Source organism: Calypte anna, chromosome 4A (genome assembly GCF_003957555.1).
Source record: "Calypte anna isolate BGI_N300 chromosome 4A, bCalAnn1_v1.p, whole genome shotgun sequence".
Classification (NCBI taxonomy): domain Eukaryota; kingdom Metazoa; phylum Chordata; class Aves; order Apodiformes; family Trochilidae; genus Calypte; species Calypte anna.
The window spans coordinates 42,147,114-42,167,969 of NC_044248.1; the positions used below are offsets into that span (position 1 = coordinate 42,147,114).

Below are 20,856 nucleotides of genomic sequence, written 5' to 3' on the forward strand. Positions count from 1 at the left end.
GTTCATTTCATTTTGATAATGTGAATGTATTTCCAAGTAAATTGGCAGTGTTTACAATCTCAGTCCCTAGTGCCATTTTTTAATCAAACACATAATAAAGTGCCAAATAAACCATTCCCACCTGCATCAAACTCTTTATGTTCTGCATAGGATATTTTGTAATTTATTTACCCAGGAAGACCCAATTTATCTGCACATCTGGTTTTCAACCCAGTCCTGCTTTTTATCCAGTTTTCCAGCTGGTTGACTGAGGCATAAGGAGGTCAGATGGCTTTCTTGAGGTCAGTATAGCAATTGTCTCAGCTGGGATCATACCCAAACTTTATCCTTTGCTGTAACCACTTGGCCTCACCACTCCTAACCACTCTATCCACATTGGTGGTGGTAATGAAACTAACTGAAAATGTCATTTTCTTTGTTTTATAGTTTTGCTTGCCTTGAAATACTGTCCCTTTTACAAATTCAGAAACATTACATCTGTTCACAACCTGGTTCCATTCCACTTTGAACAGCCACAATTTTTTGTGATTAATCTCCTTCCTGAATTCCAAATGGATGTAAGTTTCACAAATTCTGTGATTGATGACATTGCTGGTGTGTGTTGCTCTGGTGTGCTTCCTCAGGACAGAGCCTGTCTGACTCTGCTCTTTGGAAGAGGAACCTGTGTCTTTACTCCTGTGTATCAGTGCCATAAGCTTCTTAGGACTCCAGGTTGCTGAGATTCTCTCCCTCTAGTGTTTACTTGTTTGCAGCAAGAATACAATGTCAGAACAAGACACAGAAGTCTGTGTAGGTACCCATAGTTGCAAGTATGGGGAAAAAGAAACTCTGGAACATGCTATAATCAGCATAATCTTACCCTCTTTGGTCTTGCTCTGCCTTCCTGGAGGACATCAAAATAGTTCTAGTTCCAGTTTTTGTTAATTTCCTCTTGCATTGGAGAGGCATGTCACTAATTCACACATAAATCTCCAGCAGGTACAGGGCTCTCTACAATTATGCAGATGATGAGGATTATTTTCTGGTGCCAGTCTTGTGTTGTTTCAATTGTGAGTCTCCTGACCCAAACCATCTCCAATTTCCAGCTGTATGCTATACAGTTCTCTTGTTCTTAAGTATTCAAGATGTCACGCATCAAGTAATTTTATTTTCCCTTCAGCAATTTATGGTATACATAGGAACTATTGCTGCTGCATGTCAAAGGAATTTTTCAAAAGCACTTTTCTTACTCTGGCATTAAGGAATTGTACTGGTTTTTTGGTTGTGTTTTGGGTTTTTGGTTGGTTGGTTGGTTGCCTGTTTGTTTAGGTTTTTTCCCTTGAAGCTGAAATTTTAAATTGTCTTTTGTGAAGAGAACCTCATGATAAAATACACAGCAAGAAGATCTTACCAACAGACTACAGTGGTAATACAGTAACTCATGTGTGATATTTTGTGAACGTGGATGAAAGATTCCAAAGAATGAGTATCCTGTTACAAGAACAGTTGAGGCTTTTGGTGTGATGCTCAGGAAGCAAACTTGGTCTTGTTGTTTGGGGTTTTTTTACCCAGAATCGAGCTTGGAAACATTTATTCAAGTAAAACTTTTCCCTTTCTCCTTGACCCAGGAGCTGTTCTCTGTCAAAGAGAAGATTGCAGTGGGCACACTAAGGAGAATTTTTCTCTTTTTTTCCCTTTATCAGAATCAAAAACAGTGACAGAAATGTCCTAAGCAGTCAGATTATTTCATCAGTGAGTTTGCAGCACCACAAGAGATTATAACTCTGCTAAAACATCTGTTTCCTGACAGGTTAGGTTCATTATTGCTGAAGTAAACTTCCAGAAAATGGCTTTGTGTCCTTAGCAGTAAGAATTCAACAGCCTGAGAGATCAGGCTGACTGGTAAGAGGGAAAGTTAATGGTTTTTGTGAAAGCACAGTACAGCCACCTGTGTACTATTACAGTGTGGAAATTACTCATTTGTCTGGTATAGCTTTTGGCCTGACAAATTATGGAGGTAGTAAAACAATCCTCATTTTTGTGGGTTTTTAGGTCATCTTCCCCTCTCTCTCTCTCCACATACAAATGCCATGCACATGCCTTTCTGAGCCGTGCTGGTTTTGTACTTGTGGCTGAAATTATTTATATCAACTTGTAGAGATTATTGGGGTTTTTTCTGTTCTTACAAGATGAATTTCTGAGGGAGGAATTTATTTATTCTTTATGCTTCCTTTGCTCTGGTTCTGTACATTCAGGTTACAGACCTAAACCCAGTATTGTTTTTAGTCCTTACGTTCTTTTCATTCTTCATTTCTAGAATGAGGGAACACAGGAAAAAATGGGTTCTTTTCATGTCTGTGTTTCTTCTTCTCCAAACCAGGAAAAAAGGATTAAAACCAGGATTAAATCCAGGCAGTTTGATTTTACATCAAGGTGCAATCCGTTTATTTGAAGGGAATCCCGTTTCCAAAAGCTGACCCCAGGAGGCTACAGCTTGAGTAGATTTTTTGGTATCTAGTCTGAGGATTAAAATGAAGCCTCCCCCTTGAAAATTTGCTGATAGTTGAGGAGAGATCATGCCTTTTTTGGTGTGTCTGTGATGTTCCTCTTGCAGAGAAACTCCTGGTGCTTCTCTCTTACCATGCTTCAAGTCTTGTGAGAGCTGGGAAAATGAAGATAACAGGTGCCCCTTCGTGTCTCCCACTTGTGCAAATGCATCTCATGCTTTCATGTTTTTACATGCAGTGGAATGTTTTGCTTCACAGTAGTTTAAATCATGACCATGATCGATGAACAGGGTGTTCCATGCCACACAGCTATCATTACAGCTCTCAGCAAGCCAGTGGTGTTACCTGGTTGGGTTTGAACCTGTCATGCCTCTATTTAGCCACCTTTTTTTCCTGTGTTACTTCTAGTGCTTTTGTTCACCTCCTCTTAAATAAGTGGTCTACAAACAATGTGTTTTACCTAATAAATAAGAACTTAATGTGCTTGTCCAGAGCTCCCTGCCTCCTGGGGAGCTGGGATCCATGCTTTAGACAAAAGTTGAGGGTGCTTGGCTGAACACTTGTGCCCACCAGCCAGGGTAGCCTCAAGAGCTTAAGAACAACGAGAATGATATGCAAGAAAAAAACCTTGTCATTTATTTGTTTCTGGACATTTGTAATGCCGTGGAGGATTTGTTGTAAAGAGCAAAGAATCCAAACGCAGTGTTTTCAGGAATTTGCCCAAGTTCTATTTTTATGCAAGAGATGAAGAGTAAGTGGGTGGCTGAGGCCCTCTGGTGCCACCAGAGCTCACTGCACTCCTCCAGTACAGCAGCCACAAAAGTGCATTTTATATTTACTTTTATTTTTCAATTCAGTAAAACAATTTTTAGGCTAATGATGTACTAACTGCTCACATGCCGTTGTTCCCTACCAAATACATGAATTCTTCATTATTTTTTCTTCCTATCTTGTTTTGCAAAGCTGTGCAAAAAGTGAGAGAGATCATTGTGTTGGCAACCATTATTCTTAATATTTGTGTTGGAGGCAAAAAAAGCTATACAGGGAAAGTAAAGGCTTGTGATATCAAGTGTTTTACCAGTTGTATCTCTGCCCAGGAATGACTGGGAGGAAACACAGCACAGGTAGTGCTCTCTGATTCTGTGGTGTGGTATAAAGGGATGGGGAATAAAAAGTGGCAGTGAGGAAGGAGTGAGATAGTTGTGGAGTTTTGTTTTCTTTTGTGGTTATTAACAATGGGGTTTGGTTTCAGTTGCTAAGACCTTGAGAATCAGTTCAAAATGCTGTGATCTTAGGAAGAGCAGTGTGGACATAGGTTCACTCCTGCTTAAAATTTAACTTAAAAGTATATACTCAAATGGTGTAAAGTAGTATAGAACTCTTCTTCTCGGAAAAACATCAGAATTTAGCTGACTCCATGTAAGGTAACTTAATTTTGAACTCAGACTATTACTAAAATAGCTGTTTTCGATGTTTCTATGTTGTCCTAGTCTCAGAATTTGTTGATATTATGGCTTTTGTCAAAATCTAGCTATTTATGCTTGTGACCAAGTTCTGGCATTCCATCAAGTATGAATAGCAGCTAGTAAAGTTTTAAAAAATTAATTTTGGTGCTTAGTGAGGTAGCTGGCTGGTGATTCTACCCAGTCTGTAATGAGGAGAGTTGGGATTTTATTTTTTTTCACCAGTTAGTTGAGATATATTTCATAGTTTCTATCACAGACAATACTTTATAATTTGTCACAATTTTCTGCTGTTTTTAAGGACCAGCTCAGGGAGAAGAAACCTCACTGTAGGACATTGAGGAGTTGATTTAGTGTTGATCTCTTAAAATGTTCTGGAATTGTAAATATTTCACTTGTGTTTGTAGTAGCTGTGGAACACTGAATTTTTACAAATTTGAAAAGGAATAATTCAGTACAAAATATCTTGGGTTTGGGGTTTGTTTGTTTGGTTTTTTTTTGCAGTTCTTCAAGGATCTTGTGCATAGCATATGAGGTTTTGCAAGGTTTGCAATATATGAACAAACATGGAATGGTTCACCGAGCACTCTCCCCTTGCAACATTCTTTTGGATCAAAAGGTACAGCTACAGGAATAAATCTGTGGTTTTGTTTGGGTTTGGTTTTTTATCTCTTGCTTCAAGCAAGCAGCATGCTATGCCTTACATGGGGACTAGACAGTCACAGTCTTTCTGGTGGGTAAAAATTTGCATATGTGGAAAGGTGTGGGGGTTTATTTGTTTTGCTTTAAACTACAGTTTTTCCCCATTTCCTACATTTCAAATGTGTTTCAGACTTCGTTTTTCTCTTTTCCCATTTTCTTCTATCCCAAACCACTTTTTTTTCACCCTTTTTAAGTTGTCTAAGTCTACTTGTGGGCATCATAGTTAGTAGCAAGACCTTCCTAGCTGTCTGAATAGGAAAATATTTCTTCTGGCTAGTTAGCTGTTGATAATATTTCCTATGTTTCATGGTGATCTCATACTTGACCTTTACTTTTAAGATATCAACACATTTCTTTATTCATATTAAATTATTAAAATTCCAGTGTGTCTCAACTGTGTTGCCACAGATGGTTGAGCTGGCAGTGTGGAAAACAGGTTCTGCTTGTGAAAGCTGAGAGAAATTAATTGCTGCTGTTGTACTCAGAGTGACTGCTTCATCTGAACTAACTGTCTGCATAACCTCTCTCTCCTTCCCCTTCTTACTCAGTTTATATAAAATAGCTTGATCCTCCTCTTGGAAGGCAGAAAGAAAAGAAGGAGGAAGGAAGGAGCAGTATTTTTCATATACTTGTAAGCAAATCAAACTCATAATAATTCTCTAACGAGCAAAAGTGCTTTAGGATTTTAAGGTATTCCTATAATCAATAAAAGAACAAAAGGGGGTCTGGAGACCATAAACTTCCAAACTTTTCTCCTGTGCATGGAGTGGGTTGGTGATGTGGCCTTTGCTGCTTCACCACCTGCAGGCTGGCTGAGAATACTTCAAAATCCAGCAGAAACAACACCTCAGTTTAACTTCTGTGCCTGGTTTTTGTTGTTTTAGTGTGAACTTTCTGCCTCCACAGAATAAGAGCAAGCATCTGGAAAACTTGTTTGTTTGAAATATGTGTTGATACTGTTAAGGAGAGCATGATAGTAATGAGATTATGGGAAGGACTGGAGAAGCAAGGCTGGGTAAATGGAAAAGGTGAGGAAATAGGGGTGATGCTGAGGGAGTTCTAGGATTCAAACAGGGTTTTGAACAGGAAAAACATTCAGCAGCATGTTCAAGCCTTTTTAATTTACTTAGAGTATGCTCTAACTTACAAAGTTCTGATTTTCTTCTGTGTTCCAAACAAGGGGGTTACTTAATGATCTTGGAAAGTAAAAGTATTCAAAATAAGCACCTTAGTAACTCAGAGTGGAGTACTGCATGAGAAGTAGACAAATATGTAGGAGGAGGGTGACTTTTTATACATATCTGTCTTCTGACAGCTAATGTAACTTGAATTTTTTTTTGTTTTTTTTTTTTACTTAAACATAGATTCTTCCAATGTGAGGTTCTGCAGCTCTTGGTCATTTATTTTTTTCCTTTTCAGGGACACGTGAAGTTGGCTAAATTTGGACTCTACCACATGACTGCTCAGGGTGTTGATGTCGATTTCCCTATTGGGTAAGAATGTAGCTACAAAAGAGAAATTTATCAGGGATGTATTTTTTCATGGAAAATATTCATGCTTTGCTAAATTATCTTGAATAATTTATAGTATGCACAGGTTACAGGTTGCTGCTGCATATACCCCCTACACAGAAGCCTCTGATAATGTCAAGAGAAAGCTTATTTATCATCTGAGAGTGAAATTAATGAAAGACAGAGAATGGGTGCCATGCAGGCATGTTACTGTACCTGTATGATGTCAGTCCTTGTTACCTTCAAATGCTGATAGTTCCCTGTAACTTGGATTCTGGAAATACAATCTAATTTAAGACAGGAAAAAGGACAATTAGGGCTTCAATATCACATGCCACTGTAGAACTCTTGCCTCTTTTTCATTTTTGTGATTTATTGTCAAGTGACCTTATTTTCTAGCCAAACAGTTGTGCTTTCCTTGTCACTTTTGGGGTTTTTTTTTGAGTTGGGGTTTTCTGAGTTAACAATTGAAATACTGAGCTGATTCTTAAAGATATGGCCAGATACTGTTTCCCTTCAAAAGGTGATTCTGGATATTTTCTTCTAAAGTAGTATAATGAATTGTTGACAGAAATAGTGATATTATTTTAAAACTATCTAGTAGCAAGTAGCTGTATGTCCTCAACATCTGTTGTTACTTTTTTTACAAATTCAGAAGTTGTTTGATGGGTACACAGTCAACAAAAGTAAATACTGACCCTAAATATGGGTCCAGGATACATTTATGTAACATACTAGTGCTGAAACTCAATATGCATTTTCTATAAGATATGTGGATATGCTATTTAGAAAGCTGCTGCTGTTTCCTCTCACAAAAAGGTGAGAGCTAGTGATTAAGATTTTGTATTTTGTATCTTGCTTATATGCATTTCATATATTGCATTTGGAGTGAAACTTTGCTGCAGTGTGTAAATTTTGCCAGAATAAAATAGAACAATCTGCATTGCTGTGAATTCTGGTTTCTCAGAATACAAAATAATTTTGATTACTTTACTGAAAGTTTTTTTATTTGGACAGAGAAGGGTATTACTTAATGTTGCTGCATCTTTCTAGGTATCCATCATACCTGGCACCTGAAGTAATTGCACAGGGAATAGTCAAAGCAAGTGAGCATACTCAGTGTGAGAAGCCCCTGCCTTCTGGACCTAAATCAGATGTGTGGTCTCTTGGGATAATATTATTTGAGCTCTGCATGGTATGTTAAAGGACAGTTCTCTTGACTATGACTCCTGGGGAGTAGTTGCATTAACTTGATTGCTCTCAAGGATGGGGTTAATGACACTTTGCCCATCACTCAAGTCCAAATATCAGAATAATTTCTTACCTGACCAGTATTAGTCATGCTTCAAATATAAGGATGCATATTGGATTGTTTTGAGCATATCTGTTAACCATGGGCAGCTGCAACTTCTGAACCAAGAATTCTATCTGGTTAATTTGCTGTTTTAATTGTGCCTGTAAGCATGAAGTAAGCATTGCTCTCATGCCCCCATTCTCCTTGGGAAGGATGAGAAAATAATAAAGGGTTTATTTGGAAAATGCCTGGCTCTAGAAGTTGAAATAAATTATGGCAGCTTAATCTTTACCATTTGTGTATGTTAAATTAGATTTCTTTTTTCAAAGACAGCAACACTCTATGGGGCAGTATGATCTAGCAAGTACCTCAATATTGATACTTTTATAATAAAAGTTAATTAAGTTGTCAGACAATTGAGTGGTCAAGAACCTCTTTTATGTACTAAGTAGATCAGGACATTGAGAAAAGCCTTCTGCATATGCTGCTCTTCTGAAATTTGCATAGTGTTCTAAAAATGCAATAATGCTATTTTTTTGAAACATCTTTAAAGGAATTTTCAGATGACTTCAAAAGTACTGTACAATAATCCAAGCTATGATGATTACCTTTAGGTTTGCTAAGAAAAAGTTGTGCCTTTTTTTTTGTTTGGGTTTTTGTTGGTTTTTTGGGGTTTTTTTTGGCTTGGTTTTCTGTTTTTCCAGCTAAGAGACTTTATAATGTATTTTTATATAAGGTTTTATATAATATATATATACTTTTTCTTTGTAATCTTTTAATATAAAAAAGGTTTTCTATTCCAACCAATAGTTTTCCTAAATCTAAAATTCACATGTAGAAGTTAATTTCACTGTCTTTGTATAGATTTATATATATTTACATATAAATAAATATTTTTATATGGTAAGTTTCAGCTGTTGATTCAGTTTTGTTCTTCATTTAGGGGAGAAAATTATTCCAGAGTTTGGAGATAGCAGAAAGATTGAAATTTATAATTATGTTGGGTAAGTAGCACAAAATCAACTTTTTAAGTTCCCAAGCAGTTCTGTGTTTAGAGCTTTACAGAGAAGTCAGCTTGTGATGCTCAGACCTGAGGCACTTTACCTCTGTCAGCTTTCATCTCCAGAATTAAATAGGCATTTGAAGCATGGCTGATTGTCTAGGGGAGGTGGTGCCACAAAGAAATAATTTTGCAGAAGAGCTACAACTATATTGGAGTAAGAGCAAAGTGTCAAAAATCATGCTCAGGAAAGGCCATTTTGATGCTTATTTGTTGGTTTGTGTTGCAGGATGTTTCCAAAATGAGTTGGGAATCGTGTGGCACTAAAGAAAACTGTTTCTGTGCTAGCAGAGCTTATGTACCAGCTCCCAGGTAGGGAGAAGCAGGGCTTAAATAGGAAGACAGAAAATAGAAAGAGGCCTGAGAAGCATATTGACTAAATCCAGGCTTTTGTTTCTGGCTTCATCTAGAAACTCTAAAACATTACTGTAGACATGGAGGTTTTTTTGTAATGTCCATGAGTCTGAAAGTAGAACTCCTTTTGTGGCTTTAAAACTTAATTTCTTGTGAGGTTTATATATAAGCCACGGGAAAGGGAAGGGCATGAATTTGCAGTTTAAAGCTTTATCAATAAGTTATTATCCAGAGCAAACAGTAACACTGGCAGCTACTGCCAGTAGAAATTTCTTTTTCATTATGCAGTTGGTGCTTGGGTGCTGAAATTCTGACTGTTTTGATAAGTGATTTGTTTACAAAGCTTCCTGAAATATTTCAGTCCCCTTCAAGTTGAAAACAAGTTATTGGTAACTTTATCCTCTGAGAACATTCATGTCCTGACTTAGGAATTATTTTGTCAGCAGTGGGTTGAAAACAAGTTATAAAAAACTGCTGTTCATATCTGCATGTAGCAACAAAAGGAAAATTGCTTTGAGCAGATTTTTTAAGGGATTTTTTTTTTTTAATAAGTGGAAAGATATTTTTAATTGCTTTGGCAGAGACTGACATTGGATTTATGAAGCCTGCAAAAAAATTTACAAGGTTAAATTAGATGTTTTTATTTAGATGTTTAAGTGATGTTAGTTAACTTCCTTAGGCCTCTGTTTCCTGTCTGCATACCTGATACTAATTTTCATTTCTATTTTTGAGTTAAGTGCATTTTATTGGGATGAGGCTTTATCTGATAATCCAGGTTCACTGGTAGAACTTTTAAAATAATATTTAGCTTTTTATTGTCTGTCATTGTTATTCTGTTTTATTTTTCTGTTTGCTTTTCAAAGGCTGTGTAGATGATATTGTAACTGTGTTGGCTGAAGAGCATGGCTGCCTTGATATTATTAAGGTTTGTAGACCTAGTTTTCTCTTCCATACTGTTTTACCCAAAACATTTTATTATTCTTGTACATTATTTCCCACGTCTATTTTTTTAATTAATTGATCACTTCATATATTTAGCAGTATAAGGAAAGATTTTGAAGTTTTCACTACAAATCTAAGATCCTTTCAAATAACCAGAACTGGTAATACTTATTCTTTCCTAAAAGTACTGTCAATCTCAGTAAATATTAATGCTCTCTGGATGCATTTATAAGTAATAAATTTTCTTTAAAGTGTCAGGGAGTAAGTATTTTTATCCTAAAAATTTAGTCTTCCATCTGGTCCACTTAATACATTTTGAAAGTGTGTATTTTATACAGTTCCACTCCTCCCAAACCCCAAAATTATTCACTCAATTTTAGTGTCTTTATATTTTGAAACATAGCATAAAAGGATCCTTACTATTAACAGAAGGGAGTTCCCAGATACTGCACTGTTATGAACTTGGTGCAGAATATCAGAATATCTAAATTAAAAACTAAACTAATAATAAAAAGCTGCTCACATTGCAAATTTTTCAGATTTTTCTTTTTTGTTGTTGGGTTTTTTTTTTTCCAACAAAGCAAATGCAGGGTTGTTGGGTGTAAAGAATTAATTCCCTGGCACTGTGATCTGACACAGCCAGTCCCTTCGGTGTGGGTGTGAAATTTTATCACCCTCAAAGGAAAAAGCCTGTATGTTAAAAGTGTCTTGTTGAATTAAGACAGTAATAAACAGATTTCTTCAATATTTTTCTTGTTCAAGGACCTTTCTGAAAATATCACAGCTCTACTGAAGAAATGCCTCACATTCCAACCTTCTAAGAGGCAAGTATTAAGTCCAAACACCTAGTAAAATCTGCTGGGATACTAATAAATGAAAAGACCTATTGCTGTACCTTTTTGGAAATAATGTTTGTGCTATCTTCCAGAAATTCTTGGGTTTGTTGCTTTTCCATACTTAAATTAAAATAATTTGGGGGGGAGGGCAGGGGTAGAAATAAAGTGTGTAAAACCTCAAGACTGATTCTGAGTATTTTTGGGGGAAAACTATTCAGGCATTTGTAGTTCTAAGCTTTTACTGATTCCACATCTGGAAGTTAGTGGTGGTTACTGCAGCTCTGTTGCAGCCAGAATTAGGGGTGCTTTCTTCTAATCTCACCTTTCAAAGTATTTTTTCATTACACCAGTCCACCACAACTTTCTTCCGAAAACTGAAGTATGGTTTTGTTCTTTAATCTTTGAATTTGCACTTTCTGTTGTCTTAGAGGAATTAAAGATGAATTAATAAAATTATTTCTATGTACACTAAATGAAGGTGAGATCTGAACTAGTGCTGTTAAAAGACTCCATGGTGTATGTATTCAATTCATCATGAATTGAATAGATTTGTAGACATTTTATCTATTAATTTTTCTAAAATCCAATGTAATTTAAAATAACTTGCTAACATTTGTCATGGGGAGATTTCTGACTGAAATGTAACATTTTTGGTTTGGGTTTTTTAAAAGCATTTTACTCTTAATGTTTTATTCTCTTATTCCAGGCCAACTCCAGAGGAACTGCTGCATGACAGTTTATTTAGTGAAATATCCTCAAAATATCCTCCTTTCCACAAACCTGCTGGTCTGTTCTCATCTTCTCCAAGGTGTGCTAATTTAATGCTTCCTGAAGACATAAGTCAATTATATAAAGGTAAAAGCTGGTAGTTGCTTACTGGGTAGAGGTACAGGGAAAAATGTTTTGAGGGATGTGTACAAGTCAAAGGAGGGCATCTTGATTTTGGGCTTCAACCTCAGGGAATAGTTTTTGTTCAGCTTGGGCTATCAGTACCATCCTTAGAATTTGGACATGTGCATGTACAAAGTGGGGTTTGTGTTTTGTTTTGTTTTTCACTAAATTGTGTTGTCAGCTGTGAATTGGATTCTACTGGATTAATCCAGTTCATTCGTGAGATGATTTTTGGAAGTACTGGAAAAATAAATCCTTGTGAAACGGGTCCCATTATAGAATAAATGATTACATATCTAAGTTTAAAACTACAATATGTTGGAAGTGTTATTGCTGAAGTTTCCATGAACTTTTTCTGATTAGCTCAGAGATTTCTGCATGTTTAGAAGATGTCATTATATAGCTTTTGGAGACTAAAGGGAAGACAGATGTAAAGCGAAGATAGATTACAAATATTTAGTATGTATCACTAGTTTCTTATTTCTTCTCTTAGTGCTGTGTACAAAACTGTGTTTGGGGTATTTTTTTTAAAGGCACGGGAAGCAAAAGTCCAAACTTCAATGTTCTTGCCTGATTTGTCCTATTTTCTGGCACCAAGATATACTGCAGAAATCTTTGCTTTTTTTCAGACTCCTGCCCATCTTCTCTTTCCTTAAATCTTACTAAAGGGCACTTGCAAAGGGAAGATCACTTTTCCTCTAACTTCACATCAATATCTAGGACCTTTCAAGCATAATAGTTTTTTTCCCCAACAATGTGTGTTTAGAGTGGCAGGTGAAAAAGTAGAAGCTGGCTAAAAAGCTGTAACTCATTTTTTATGTGGTTTCTCCTAATAGATGAAGATAGTGATTACCTAGCAGAAAGATCAATTGAGGAGGTTTATTATCTGTGGTGCTTGGCTGGAGGAGACTTGGAGAAAGAACTTGTCAACAAGGAAATCATTCGATCAAAGCCACCTGTCTGCACACTTCCCAAGTAAGGAAGGAGAAGCATTTTTAGGGAAAGGAAGATGGATGAAGAAGGGCAGTAATTCTGAGAGGACATTTTGGTTTGGTTTTTAGTTCCAAGACCTATATATGTGAAAAATACTGAAAATGATGTTCTTGAACAGTAGGAAATGATGTCCCTTCTCATCTTACCCAGTTTAAGGCATAATTTGAATGTCTTATTTCTGTCATCTACCTGTGCTTCATATTGCTTTCTGAAATTGGAAGAAATGTAGGTGAAGTGCAAAATACTAAACTGGAAGTCCCTAAATTTATCCCACTTTACAAGAGCACTAAGTTTTAGTAAAAATGTCTCCCTGTGAAACAACAAAACATTTGTAATTGTAATTTAGTATCTTCTCTAGCAAATTCTCACACTCTGAATTCTCTTTCAGAGAGCAGAGTGCTGAATAGCCAACCCAGCTATCCAGCATATCAGCTGATTACTTATTTTTAAAATGTTTAATCTTCTGAATTGTAGTCATTACAACTTTTATCTTACTGCTGCACATGTTACAGTTTTAAGTAATATATTCACGTTTTCCTGCAATCTGATTTTAATAAGTATGACACATGGTGTCACTGTACAGCCGAAATGCAGTGTCTCAGGGAAAAAAAAGGTGGAAATAGATGTTGAGCTAAATTTTGATGGCAAAGTTAATGTGATATTTTGAGGGATTTCCTGTTTCTGTACACCCAGGTGCATGCATGTGCCTTTTAATTATAAGGGAAAAGAATTTTTTTGGTATACTGTATTGAAGATGAGCTGTTAATTTAAAAAATGCAATCTACCTCAGTTTTTTAAGTGATACTGAATATTAGTTTAATTTCTGGAAATAAATTTCATGTTACCTACTTGAAAAATATCACCAAATGAACAATTTACCTTTGCATATATCCTTTCTTGGATGCATTTGTGTCCTTAGATGGACTACAATAAAAAGAGCCTGGGTCAGACTTCAGCATGTTTTTTGTCATGGTGGGAAATGGCTTTCATCTGAAAATTGTATTTTATTTTTTATTTTCTCAATAAATGACAGTCTTGGTCTGTGCCAGGTCAAGGAATAAAAAGGAATATTAATCCCATATCCTATCATTATTCTTTTTTGTGCAAATGGAAGTCATAGGAAACTTGAAATGTGCCTTTTTACAGCAGAAAAACATTTGAATAATTTAATCTGACTATTCATTCCCTTGATAGCAGGTTTCATGCTATGCAGAATCCATATGGTATACTTCTAAGAGTTAGAGTTTTCTTGTAAAGAGAAAACTGGGTTTTTTTTCTAACTCTTACCTTATAAAATGACCTGATTATTTTTTGTTTTGTCTTTTCCCTTTTGAAGTTTCTTGTTAGAAGATGGGGAGAGCTTTGGGCAAGGACGAGATAGAAGTTCCCTCCTGGATGACACAACTGTGACTTTGTCTCTGTGTCAGCTCCGAAACGTAAGAATATTGTGCACTTGTTCTTAGGTCTTCACTGAAGAAACATTTGTGTAAAAGGAATATGGAACAACAGAAACAATTTATTGGCATCCAAGTTAGGTTCTGATTCATGCTATTAAATTGCTTTGTCTGCAGAAAGATAGTAAATTTGATTTATCTTTCGTCCTGCCATTTCCTACCTGTGTCCCTCCCTTCCCCTGTTTTTGTTACCTGCTTTGGTCTGTTCTCATATTCTTCTCCAGAGTTGCTAAACTAATTGGACAGTGAATGTCTTCTTGCATTCCTTCATTCCTCTCTGTAGGTGGTTCATAATATTCAAAGAAAGATCAACTTAATTCAGTTGCAACTCTTTAAAGGTTTTATAAGTTGGATTATAAGTTTTCAAAAGTTTATTACTAACCTTTGGAGTATATAGCTTTTAAACAGCTGGTTCCCAAGGTAATTTCAGAGCATTTTTCCAAAGTGCAGTAATGTTGTTTCTTTCATTTTCAATGGAAAAATCAACATATGGTAATTCATAATTTTTCCTGATGGAATGAATCAGATAGAAGATTTCCTGAAATGTCTGAATTGTTCATGTCTTTGTACACATAGAACTTTACATGTATATGTATATTTATATTTAAATTAGAGATACATGCTACACTATAATGGACAGTAGCTTATGCAATGGTAGCAAATTGCAATTCTCTCATAGTCTTTATAAAAAAAACTTTCCACAGGGGTTAATACAGGGATTCTTTAAGTCTTGATCTCTGCCTCCATCAAATTAATTTTCAGGGCAATGTGGCAAATACTGTGTAAATATATTTCTTCAGTAGAACTTTGCCTTACTTCACAGAAATGCATGAGAACAGATCAAAGAACTGGGTTATTTTCTTCACTTGGTTGGTGGGGTTTGAAGGATAGGGGAGTTTAGGACGATGCAGGTTATTTAAACAGGTAACACACTGCAGTTCCTACTGTTGTTCATGCAAAAGGGCAGCTTTTGAGGCTTTTAGAAAACTTTCTCACCTGTAATTTTAGATATTGCTGCTTACTTCTGTAAATGCAGCAGCAAAGAAGTATATAGTGAAGTTTCATTTTTGGGAAAATACAAGCCTGAACCTTGCAGTGTTAGCTGAAATAAATCTTTTAACTTAGGCAATTCTTCAAACACCTTTCATATAGTAGTCTATGATGTTTATAATCAAAAGAGGATCAGCACTGAATGAACTGGGAATGAACTCTTCTGTCAGTCCCAAGGGGAACAGACTGTGTGCTGCATGCTTTTTAAGTTAGGAATTGAACTGCAAAACAGAGCACTGCTGGGAGGATGGTATTAAACATTAATCATGATGCACCAAAGACATCTGAAAACTTCAGGCAAAAGTCCAGGCCTGCTTGTCTGTCACCTTCCCAGAGAGTGTGTTTCTCTGCAGCTTTCATATGCTGCTACTAAAAGGAACTCAAATTTGCATAACTCTTGAACTGGTTAAAACATAAAACCAAGTTGTGCAGTTACTTTGCAGATACTTGGACAGAACATCCATGTAGAAAAATGAGGGAAACAAAAAGAATCATATGATACTTTCAGTCCATCAATCCACAGCCCATAGAAGCTGTTTTTTGTGTGGAAAAAGGTTTATAAATGAGATGAAGTATTGTCTTCAGACAGGAGAACTTCCATGAAATCAAAATGCCTGTACTAGCAAAAGTTTTTATCTTTAAAGTCTGTATGTTTCTTTGCTGCTGGAGGACTGAGCTAATGCATAGGTCTCAAAACAAGTTACTAAATTTTGCAAATGACTGCTAATTAATAGGTTTTGTATTCCACTCAGATTCTGAGTAGCATTCTGGGAATTAATTATTTTTATTCTTCATTTCAGAGACTGAAAGACGTTGGTGGGGAAGCATTTTATCCATTGCTTGAAGATGAGTAAGTGTGTGTTCAAAGTTTATACATAAGATTATGGAGAGAGCTGGCAGAGGAGCTCACCAGACCTCTGCCCATCGTCTGCCAACAGTTGTGGTAAACAGGGGAGGTCCCAGATTCCTGGAGATTTGCCAGTGCCATCCACAAGAAGGGCTGGAAGAAGGATCTGGGGAACCACAGGCCTATCAGCCTGACCTCAGTGCTCAGATGTATGGAGAGGTTCATTTTGAGTGCCATCACATGGCAATGCAGGACAGCCAGGGGATCAGGCCCAGCCAGCATGGGCTCAGGAAAGGCAGATCCTGCCTAAACAACCTGGTCTCATTCTGTGAACAAGGGGAAGGCTGTGGATGTTGTCACCTGGAATTCAGTAAAGCCTTTGAGACTCTCTGCCCAGGGAGGTGGTGGAATCACCATCCCTGGAAGTATTTAAAAACCAGGTAGATGAGGTACTTGGGACGTGCTCTAGTGGGTGATACAGATACTGATCCATGTATTTTGTTCAGGGGTGATTTTGACAGTTGGATGTGGTGATCTTGGAGTGCTTTTCCAACTGTGGCAACTCTGTGATATATAAGGGAGTCACTATATAAGTAATATATAAGTTTTGAACTGTTTGTTTCTGACTCAGAAATGTATCACAAGATCTCAGCTTTTTCATAATGATTTATATTACTTGCTGTTCACTGCTACTCTCCCAATTCTTTTTCCAGTCAGTCAACTTTACCTCATTCAAACAGTAGTAATGAACTCTCTGCAGCTGCTACTCTTCCTCTGATCATCCGGGAGAGGGACACAGAGTACCAGCTAAATAGAATTGTCCTGTTTGACAGGCTGTTGAAGGTATGGATTCTTTCTGATGCTGGCTAATTGGATTTGCCCTGTTAATTAGAGGATTTTTTTAAAGGCTCGAGTAATTGAAAATGGAAGCACAGATACAAGAGACCACAGTGGGAAAGGCAGAAGAAAAGCCTAGCAAAGTATAAGAAGGTTGAAAATGGAAATATGAGAAATAATTCTTTTCAGTAGTGGTGAATATAAAACTAAACTTTAAAGTGTGCATATGAAAATACAGCTGCTGCTAATACCTTTTACTGAAAACTATATTTTGCATCTTCTATTTCATAACACACTAAGCTGTTATAAAAATGCTTGTAACCTTTCTGCATTTCCAAACAGCAAGTAACTTGAAAACAATGCCATTCTCTTTTCTGTGGATTTTATTCTAGGGGGGAAAAATACCAGTCCCTAATTTGCATATATGCAAAGAGATGGGATTCTTTCTTAGGAATCTTAGAGCTGATGCACATGAACAAGTGCACTACTTAGGAAGGTATAAACTGTAAATGTTTGATAAATCAAAGTTGGATATATCATGTGAAAATAGAATGAAGAAAAAACTTTTAATAAAAGTTTGTACTAGTAAAAAATATATATCCAGTATATACCAAAGCACATGAGTGCATTTATGAGAAGGAGTGGGCATTGTAACATCAAACACAAGGCTTCCATTCAGGCCTTCCAATCAGGAATGAAATTTACTTGTGAAACTTGCATTCACTGTTCAGGCTGACAGCATTTGTCCTTTGAAGGACAGACTGTCCCAGGACTGGGATTTGAATTGCTTCAGGTGCACTGTAAGATTTTTTGTTGTTAATCTTTTCTCTTTGAAGGCTTACCCATATAAGAAAAACCAGATTTGGAAAGAAGCCAGGATTGACATCCCTCCTCTTCTGAGAGGCACAACCTGGGCTGCCCTATTGGGTGTTGAGGTAAGGGTAAAATAGGGAGGGCATCTGCAGAAGTTCCAGTACTGACTGGGGAATGAGCAGGATAGGAATGGAACTGACAGGGAAGTTGAGGTGGATCAGAAGATTTGGCAGACAGAGCTACTGGAATTTCAAAAAAACGAAACTGCCTTAGGAAACCAGTCAGCTTCTGTTTCTCAGCATGTGCATTGTAATATGCAATTATTTATGTGTTTATCTAAGGGCTTTGTAAATTCAAGTGTTTTTCTTCTGCATTTAGGGTGCCATACAAGCAAAATATGATGCCATTGATAAGGACACACCGATTCCTACTGACAGACAAGTAAGAGTTGTGGTGTTACCAAATACTGTCACTTGGAGTAATGCAAAGATCTTTTCCACCAGCCACAGTCACTTGCCTGTTACAGCAGATGTGACAGATAATACCAAAAGGGTTCCCCCTGTCCTGAAGCATTATTCATGCTGTAGCAATGATCTTGCAAAACTGATAGGAACAAGTAATTTAACTGTTATTGATTTTTTTATCATGTGGAAAGTGAAATTCTCTTTTACTTCAGAACCACTGTTTCTCTAGCAGCAGCAAAGTGTAGTGAAATATATCAATGCTATTTTGTTAAAAGCTCTGTTTTTATCAAATGCTTGTTGTGCCTGTTGGACCTTGGAACAGGTAGTGCTGAGTACCCTGAGTAAGGTGAGCTGTGCTTCACAGGAATGGGTTCTTGAACAATGTGGTTATCCAAGAAGTCTTACCAGACATAAAGACATCAGACATAAATCATCAGCAACAGCTGCTCATTTCAGATGGGTGAAGAAATATTTTCCATCAAATTGGGTGCAACATTCTGATGAATGATTTGGTTATCCTTTAGAGCAAAGTCACATTACCACTTGAAATTAGTGTAAAATTTGGGCTGAAAAAAAGCCTGTAACTGTAATCTCCTTGCTGCCTTTTTCAAGGGTTAGAACCCTTTGAAAAATACAAATCTGGTAAAAGTAAAATATTTTTAGTCTTTGTCAGGGCTGTTAGATTTCCCTGTACCCATTCAGTTGAGATCAATGGAAGAAGCAGGTTGTGTTTGTGATGGTGGTCTTAGCTGTATTCCTAACTCTCCTTTTGCAAGACTGCTGTAGTACTACCTCACTTATCCTGATTTCTCTTTCCATGTTTGGCTGTTGTGCAGATTGAGGTTGATATTCCTCGCTGCCATCAGTATGATGAATTGCTGTCATCACCAGAGGGTCATGCCAAGTTTAGACGTGTACTGAAGGCCTGGGTTGTTTCCCACCCTGATTTGGTGTACTGGCAAGGTGAGATTAACTCGTTGGCAGTGTCAGATGATCAACTAAAATTCCTTTTACCTCTTCTCTCCCAATGCAACCTGCATTTTGAGTGCTTTCCTTGCTTTTTCAATAATGAATCTGTGCTTTATTGCAAATGTAGATACTAATAATTTATATTTTACTTGTAATGCAAAATTGCCTTACTCTTTCTTATATACTTAATCTAAGTTTCAGTCACTTTATATAAAAAAAAAGTTCAGGAGTCAGTTCTTACGACAGCAAATTGCATTTCTTGGAAGCCTTGACAGAGTAATCAACTCAACATTACAGTTCAGCATTTTCCAGTCCTCTCTGTTTTCATGCACTGATTTCACTGTTGCTCTCAGCATTACATTGGAAGCCTGACATTGCAGAATTATACTCAGTATCAAGTATGCAAATTTTCATGTTAAATTAATGAGTTTATCTTGTGCATTACAGAAAATGAGTTCTTTATGCCATTTCTTCATGGCTTTTCTCTCTTTAGGTCTGGACTCTCTTTGTGCACCATTTCTGTACTTGAATTTTAACAATGAAGGTGAGTAGCTTTTTCTGCTGGTGCTGAAGGGGCTGTCATCTCATTCTAGTCATATACTACAAAGTAGTTTTAAAGCTCTTGTTGCCACAGTTCAAAACAAATGGCTGTTTTTTGAAAAATATATATGGAGTAGTGCTCTTCAAGCAGGTGTTCAAACCTTGTGTTTATTCTGAAGTCCATCAACACGTCTTTCCAAGCATCATCTCATTACTTTGTCACTGAGAAGTAGGGAGATAATCTAGGAGCAGATCAGCTTCAGTTCCCCTTTATATTGATTACTTTGTGACTGAAGACTTTTTTAGGACCTTTTAAAATTCTTTAATGAGGATTATGCCCCTTTTTAATGTGCTTTGCATTAATTTTTATGTATAGATTGATATAAGTATTTGTGCTTATTATCTGCTTAATAGTAAACTTTTTTTTAGCTGTACTTATGTTTCTACTTCAGTAATTCCATCCATTTCTCTGCTTATTCTTTCAGCTCTGGCATATGCCTGCATGTCTGCTTTTATCCCCAAGTATTTGTATAACTTCTTTCTGAAGGATAATTCTCATGTTATTCAAGGTAAGTTTAAGAGTTCTGAGAGAAGCAAAATTATTTCTGGTCATATAAATGCTCTTTTTCAAGTGGTTGTAGAATTGAAAACCAGTTAGAATCACACTGTAGAAATACCTACTTATTTCTTTCAAAAGCTTTATATTAGATAAATATCACTAACTGTGCAAGAAAAAGTGCAACAAAATAAGTGGATAAAGATTCAAGCAGGAGAAAAAAAAGCAACTGCACCCACAGAAGGACCCAAAACCACCAAACAAAAATTATTCAATATCCACAGCAAGAGTCAGCTGATCATGCAAAGTTGTAAAATGAGGAAGTAGCCTTTCTAGTGTTAGATTGTAAAGACTCTTCAGATGATGCAAATCAAACTGACACAGGAGTTGCTTTGACAATGAGGGAAAATGAACTGTACAAACTAGAATATTAGAAGTTACAGTGTTCAGAGAGTTAAGGATTTGAGGGGAATTTCTTAATGAGCAGAAGATCACGTCACTCAGTACAGGAGAGGACCTGGAAAACCCTGAGGAGTAAATCTCCATAGTTCAGTCTCCAACAACTGTGTAGGCAACTCAAAGAAAGTAAAACAATTGCTTGGAGGTAACTGTCTGTTCTACTTGAAAATTAGTTGTAAATTTTATGGTAATATGAAGGATGTAATGTCTATACCTAGAAAGCCACATTGGCACAGTGCTTTGGGAAGATAACTTGTCTGGTAGACAGTTTTTAAAGAAACAAAAGCAGCTGTTTGAAAAGCAATTTTAAGAAGCAGTTGGTAATGAGTGGTTTT

At 36.6% G+C, this 20,856-nt stretch overlaps 1 protein-coding gene across 3 annotated transcripts in view; it reads left to right on the forward strand.

Annotated features, from left to right (window-relative positions):
- The window catches only part of TBCK (TBC1 domain containing kinase), a 58,184-nt gene that overhangs the window by 13,470 nt on the left and 23,858 nt on the right, over positions 1-20,856 (forward strand). For all 3 annotated transcript variants that reach the window (XM_030449657.1, XM_030449656.1, XM_008505049.2), the window contains exons 4-19: positions 4,454-4,568; positions 6,071-6,144; positions 7,216-7,357; positions 8,400-8,460; positions 9,734-9,795; positions 10,575-10,636; positions 11,355-11,503; positions 12,376-12,514; positions 13,869-13,968; positions 15,837-15,886; positions 16,597-16,726; positions 17,557-17,655; positions 17,912-17,974; positions 18,834-18,960; positions 19,460-19,510; positions 19,992-20,075. In XM_030449657.1, coding sequence (XP_030305517.1) covers positions 4,454-4,568; positions 6,071-6,144; positions 7,216-7,357; positions 8,400-8,460; positions 9,734-9,795; positions 10,575-10,636; positions 11,355-11,503; positions 12,376-12,514; positions 13,869-13,968; positions 15,837-15,886; positions 16,597-16,726; positions 17,557-17,655; positions 17,912-17,974; positions 18,834-18,960; positions 19,460-19,510; positions 19,992-20,075 — 1,508 coding nt within the window. The remainder of the gene's footprint in view (positions 1-4,453; positions 4,569-6,070; positions 6,145-7,215; positions 7,358-8,399; positions 8,461-9,733; positions 9,796-10,574; positions 10,637-11,354; positions 11,504-12,375; positions 12,515-13,868; positions 13,969-15,836; positions 15,887-16,596; positions 16,727-17,556; positions 17,656-17,911; positions 17,975-18,833; positions 18,961-19,459; positions 19,511-19,991; positions 20,076-20,856) is intronic.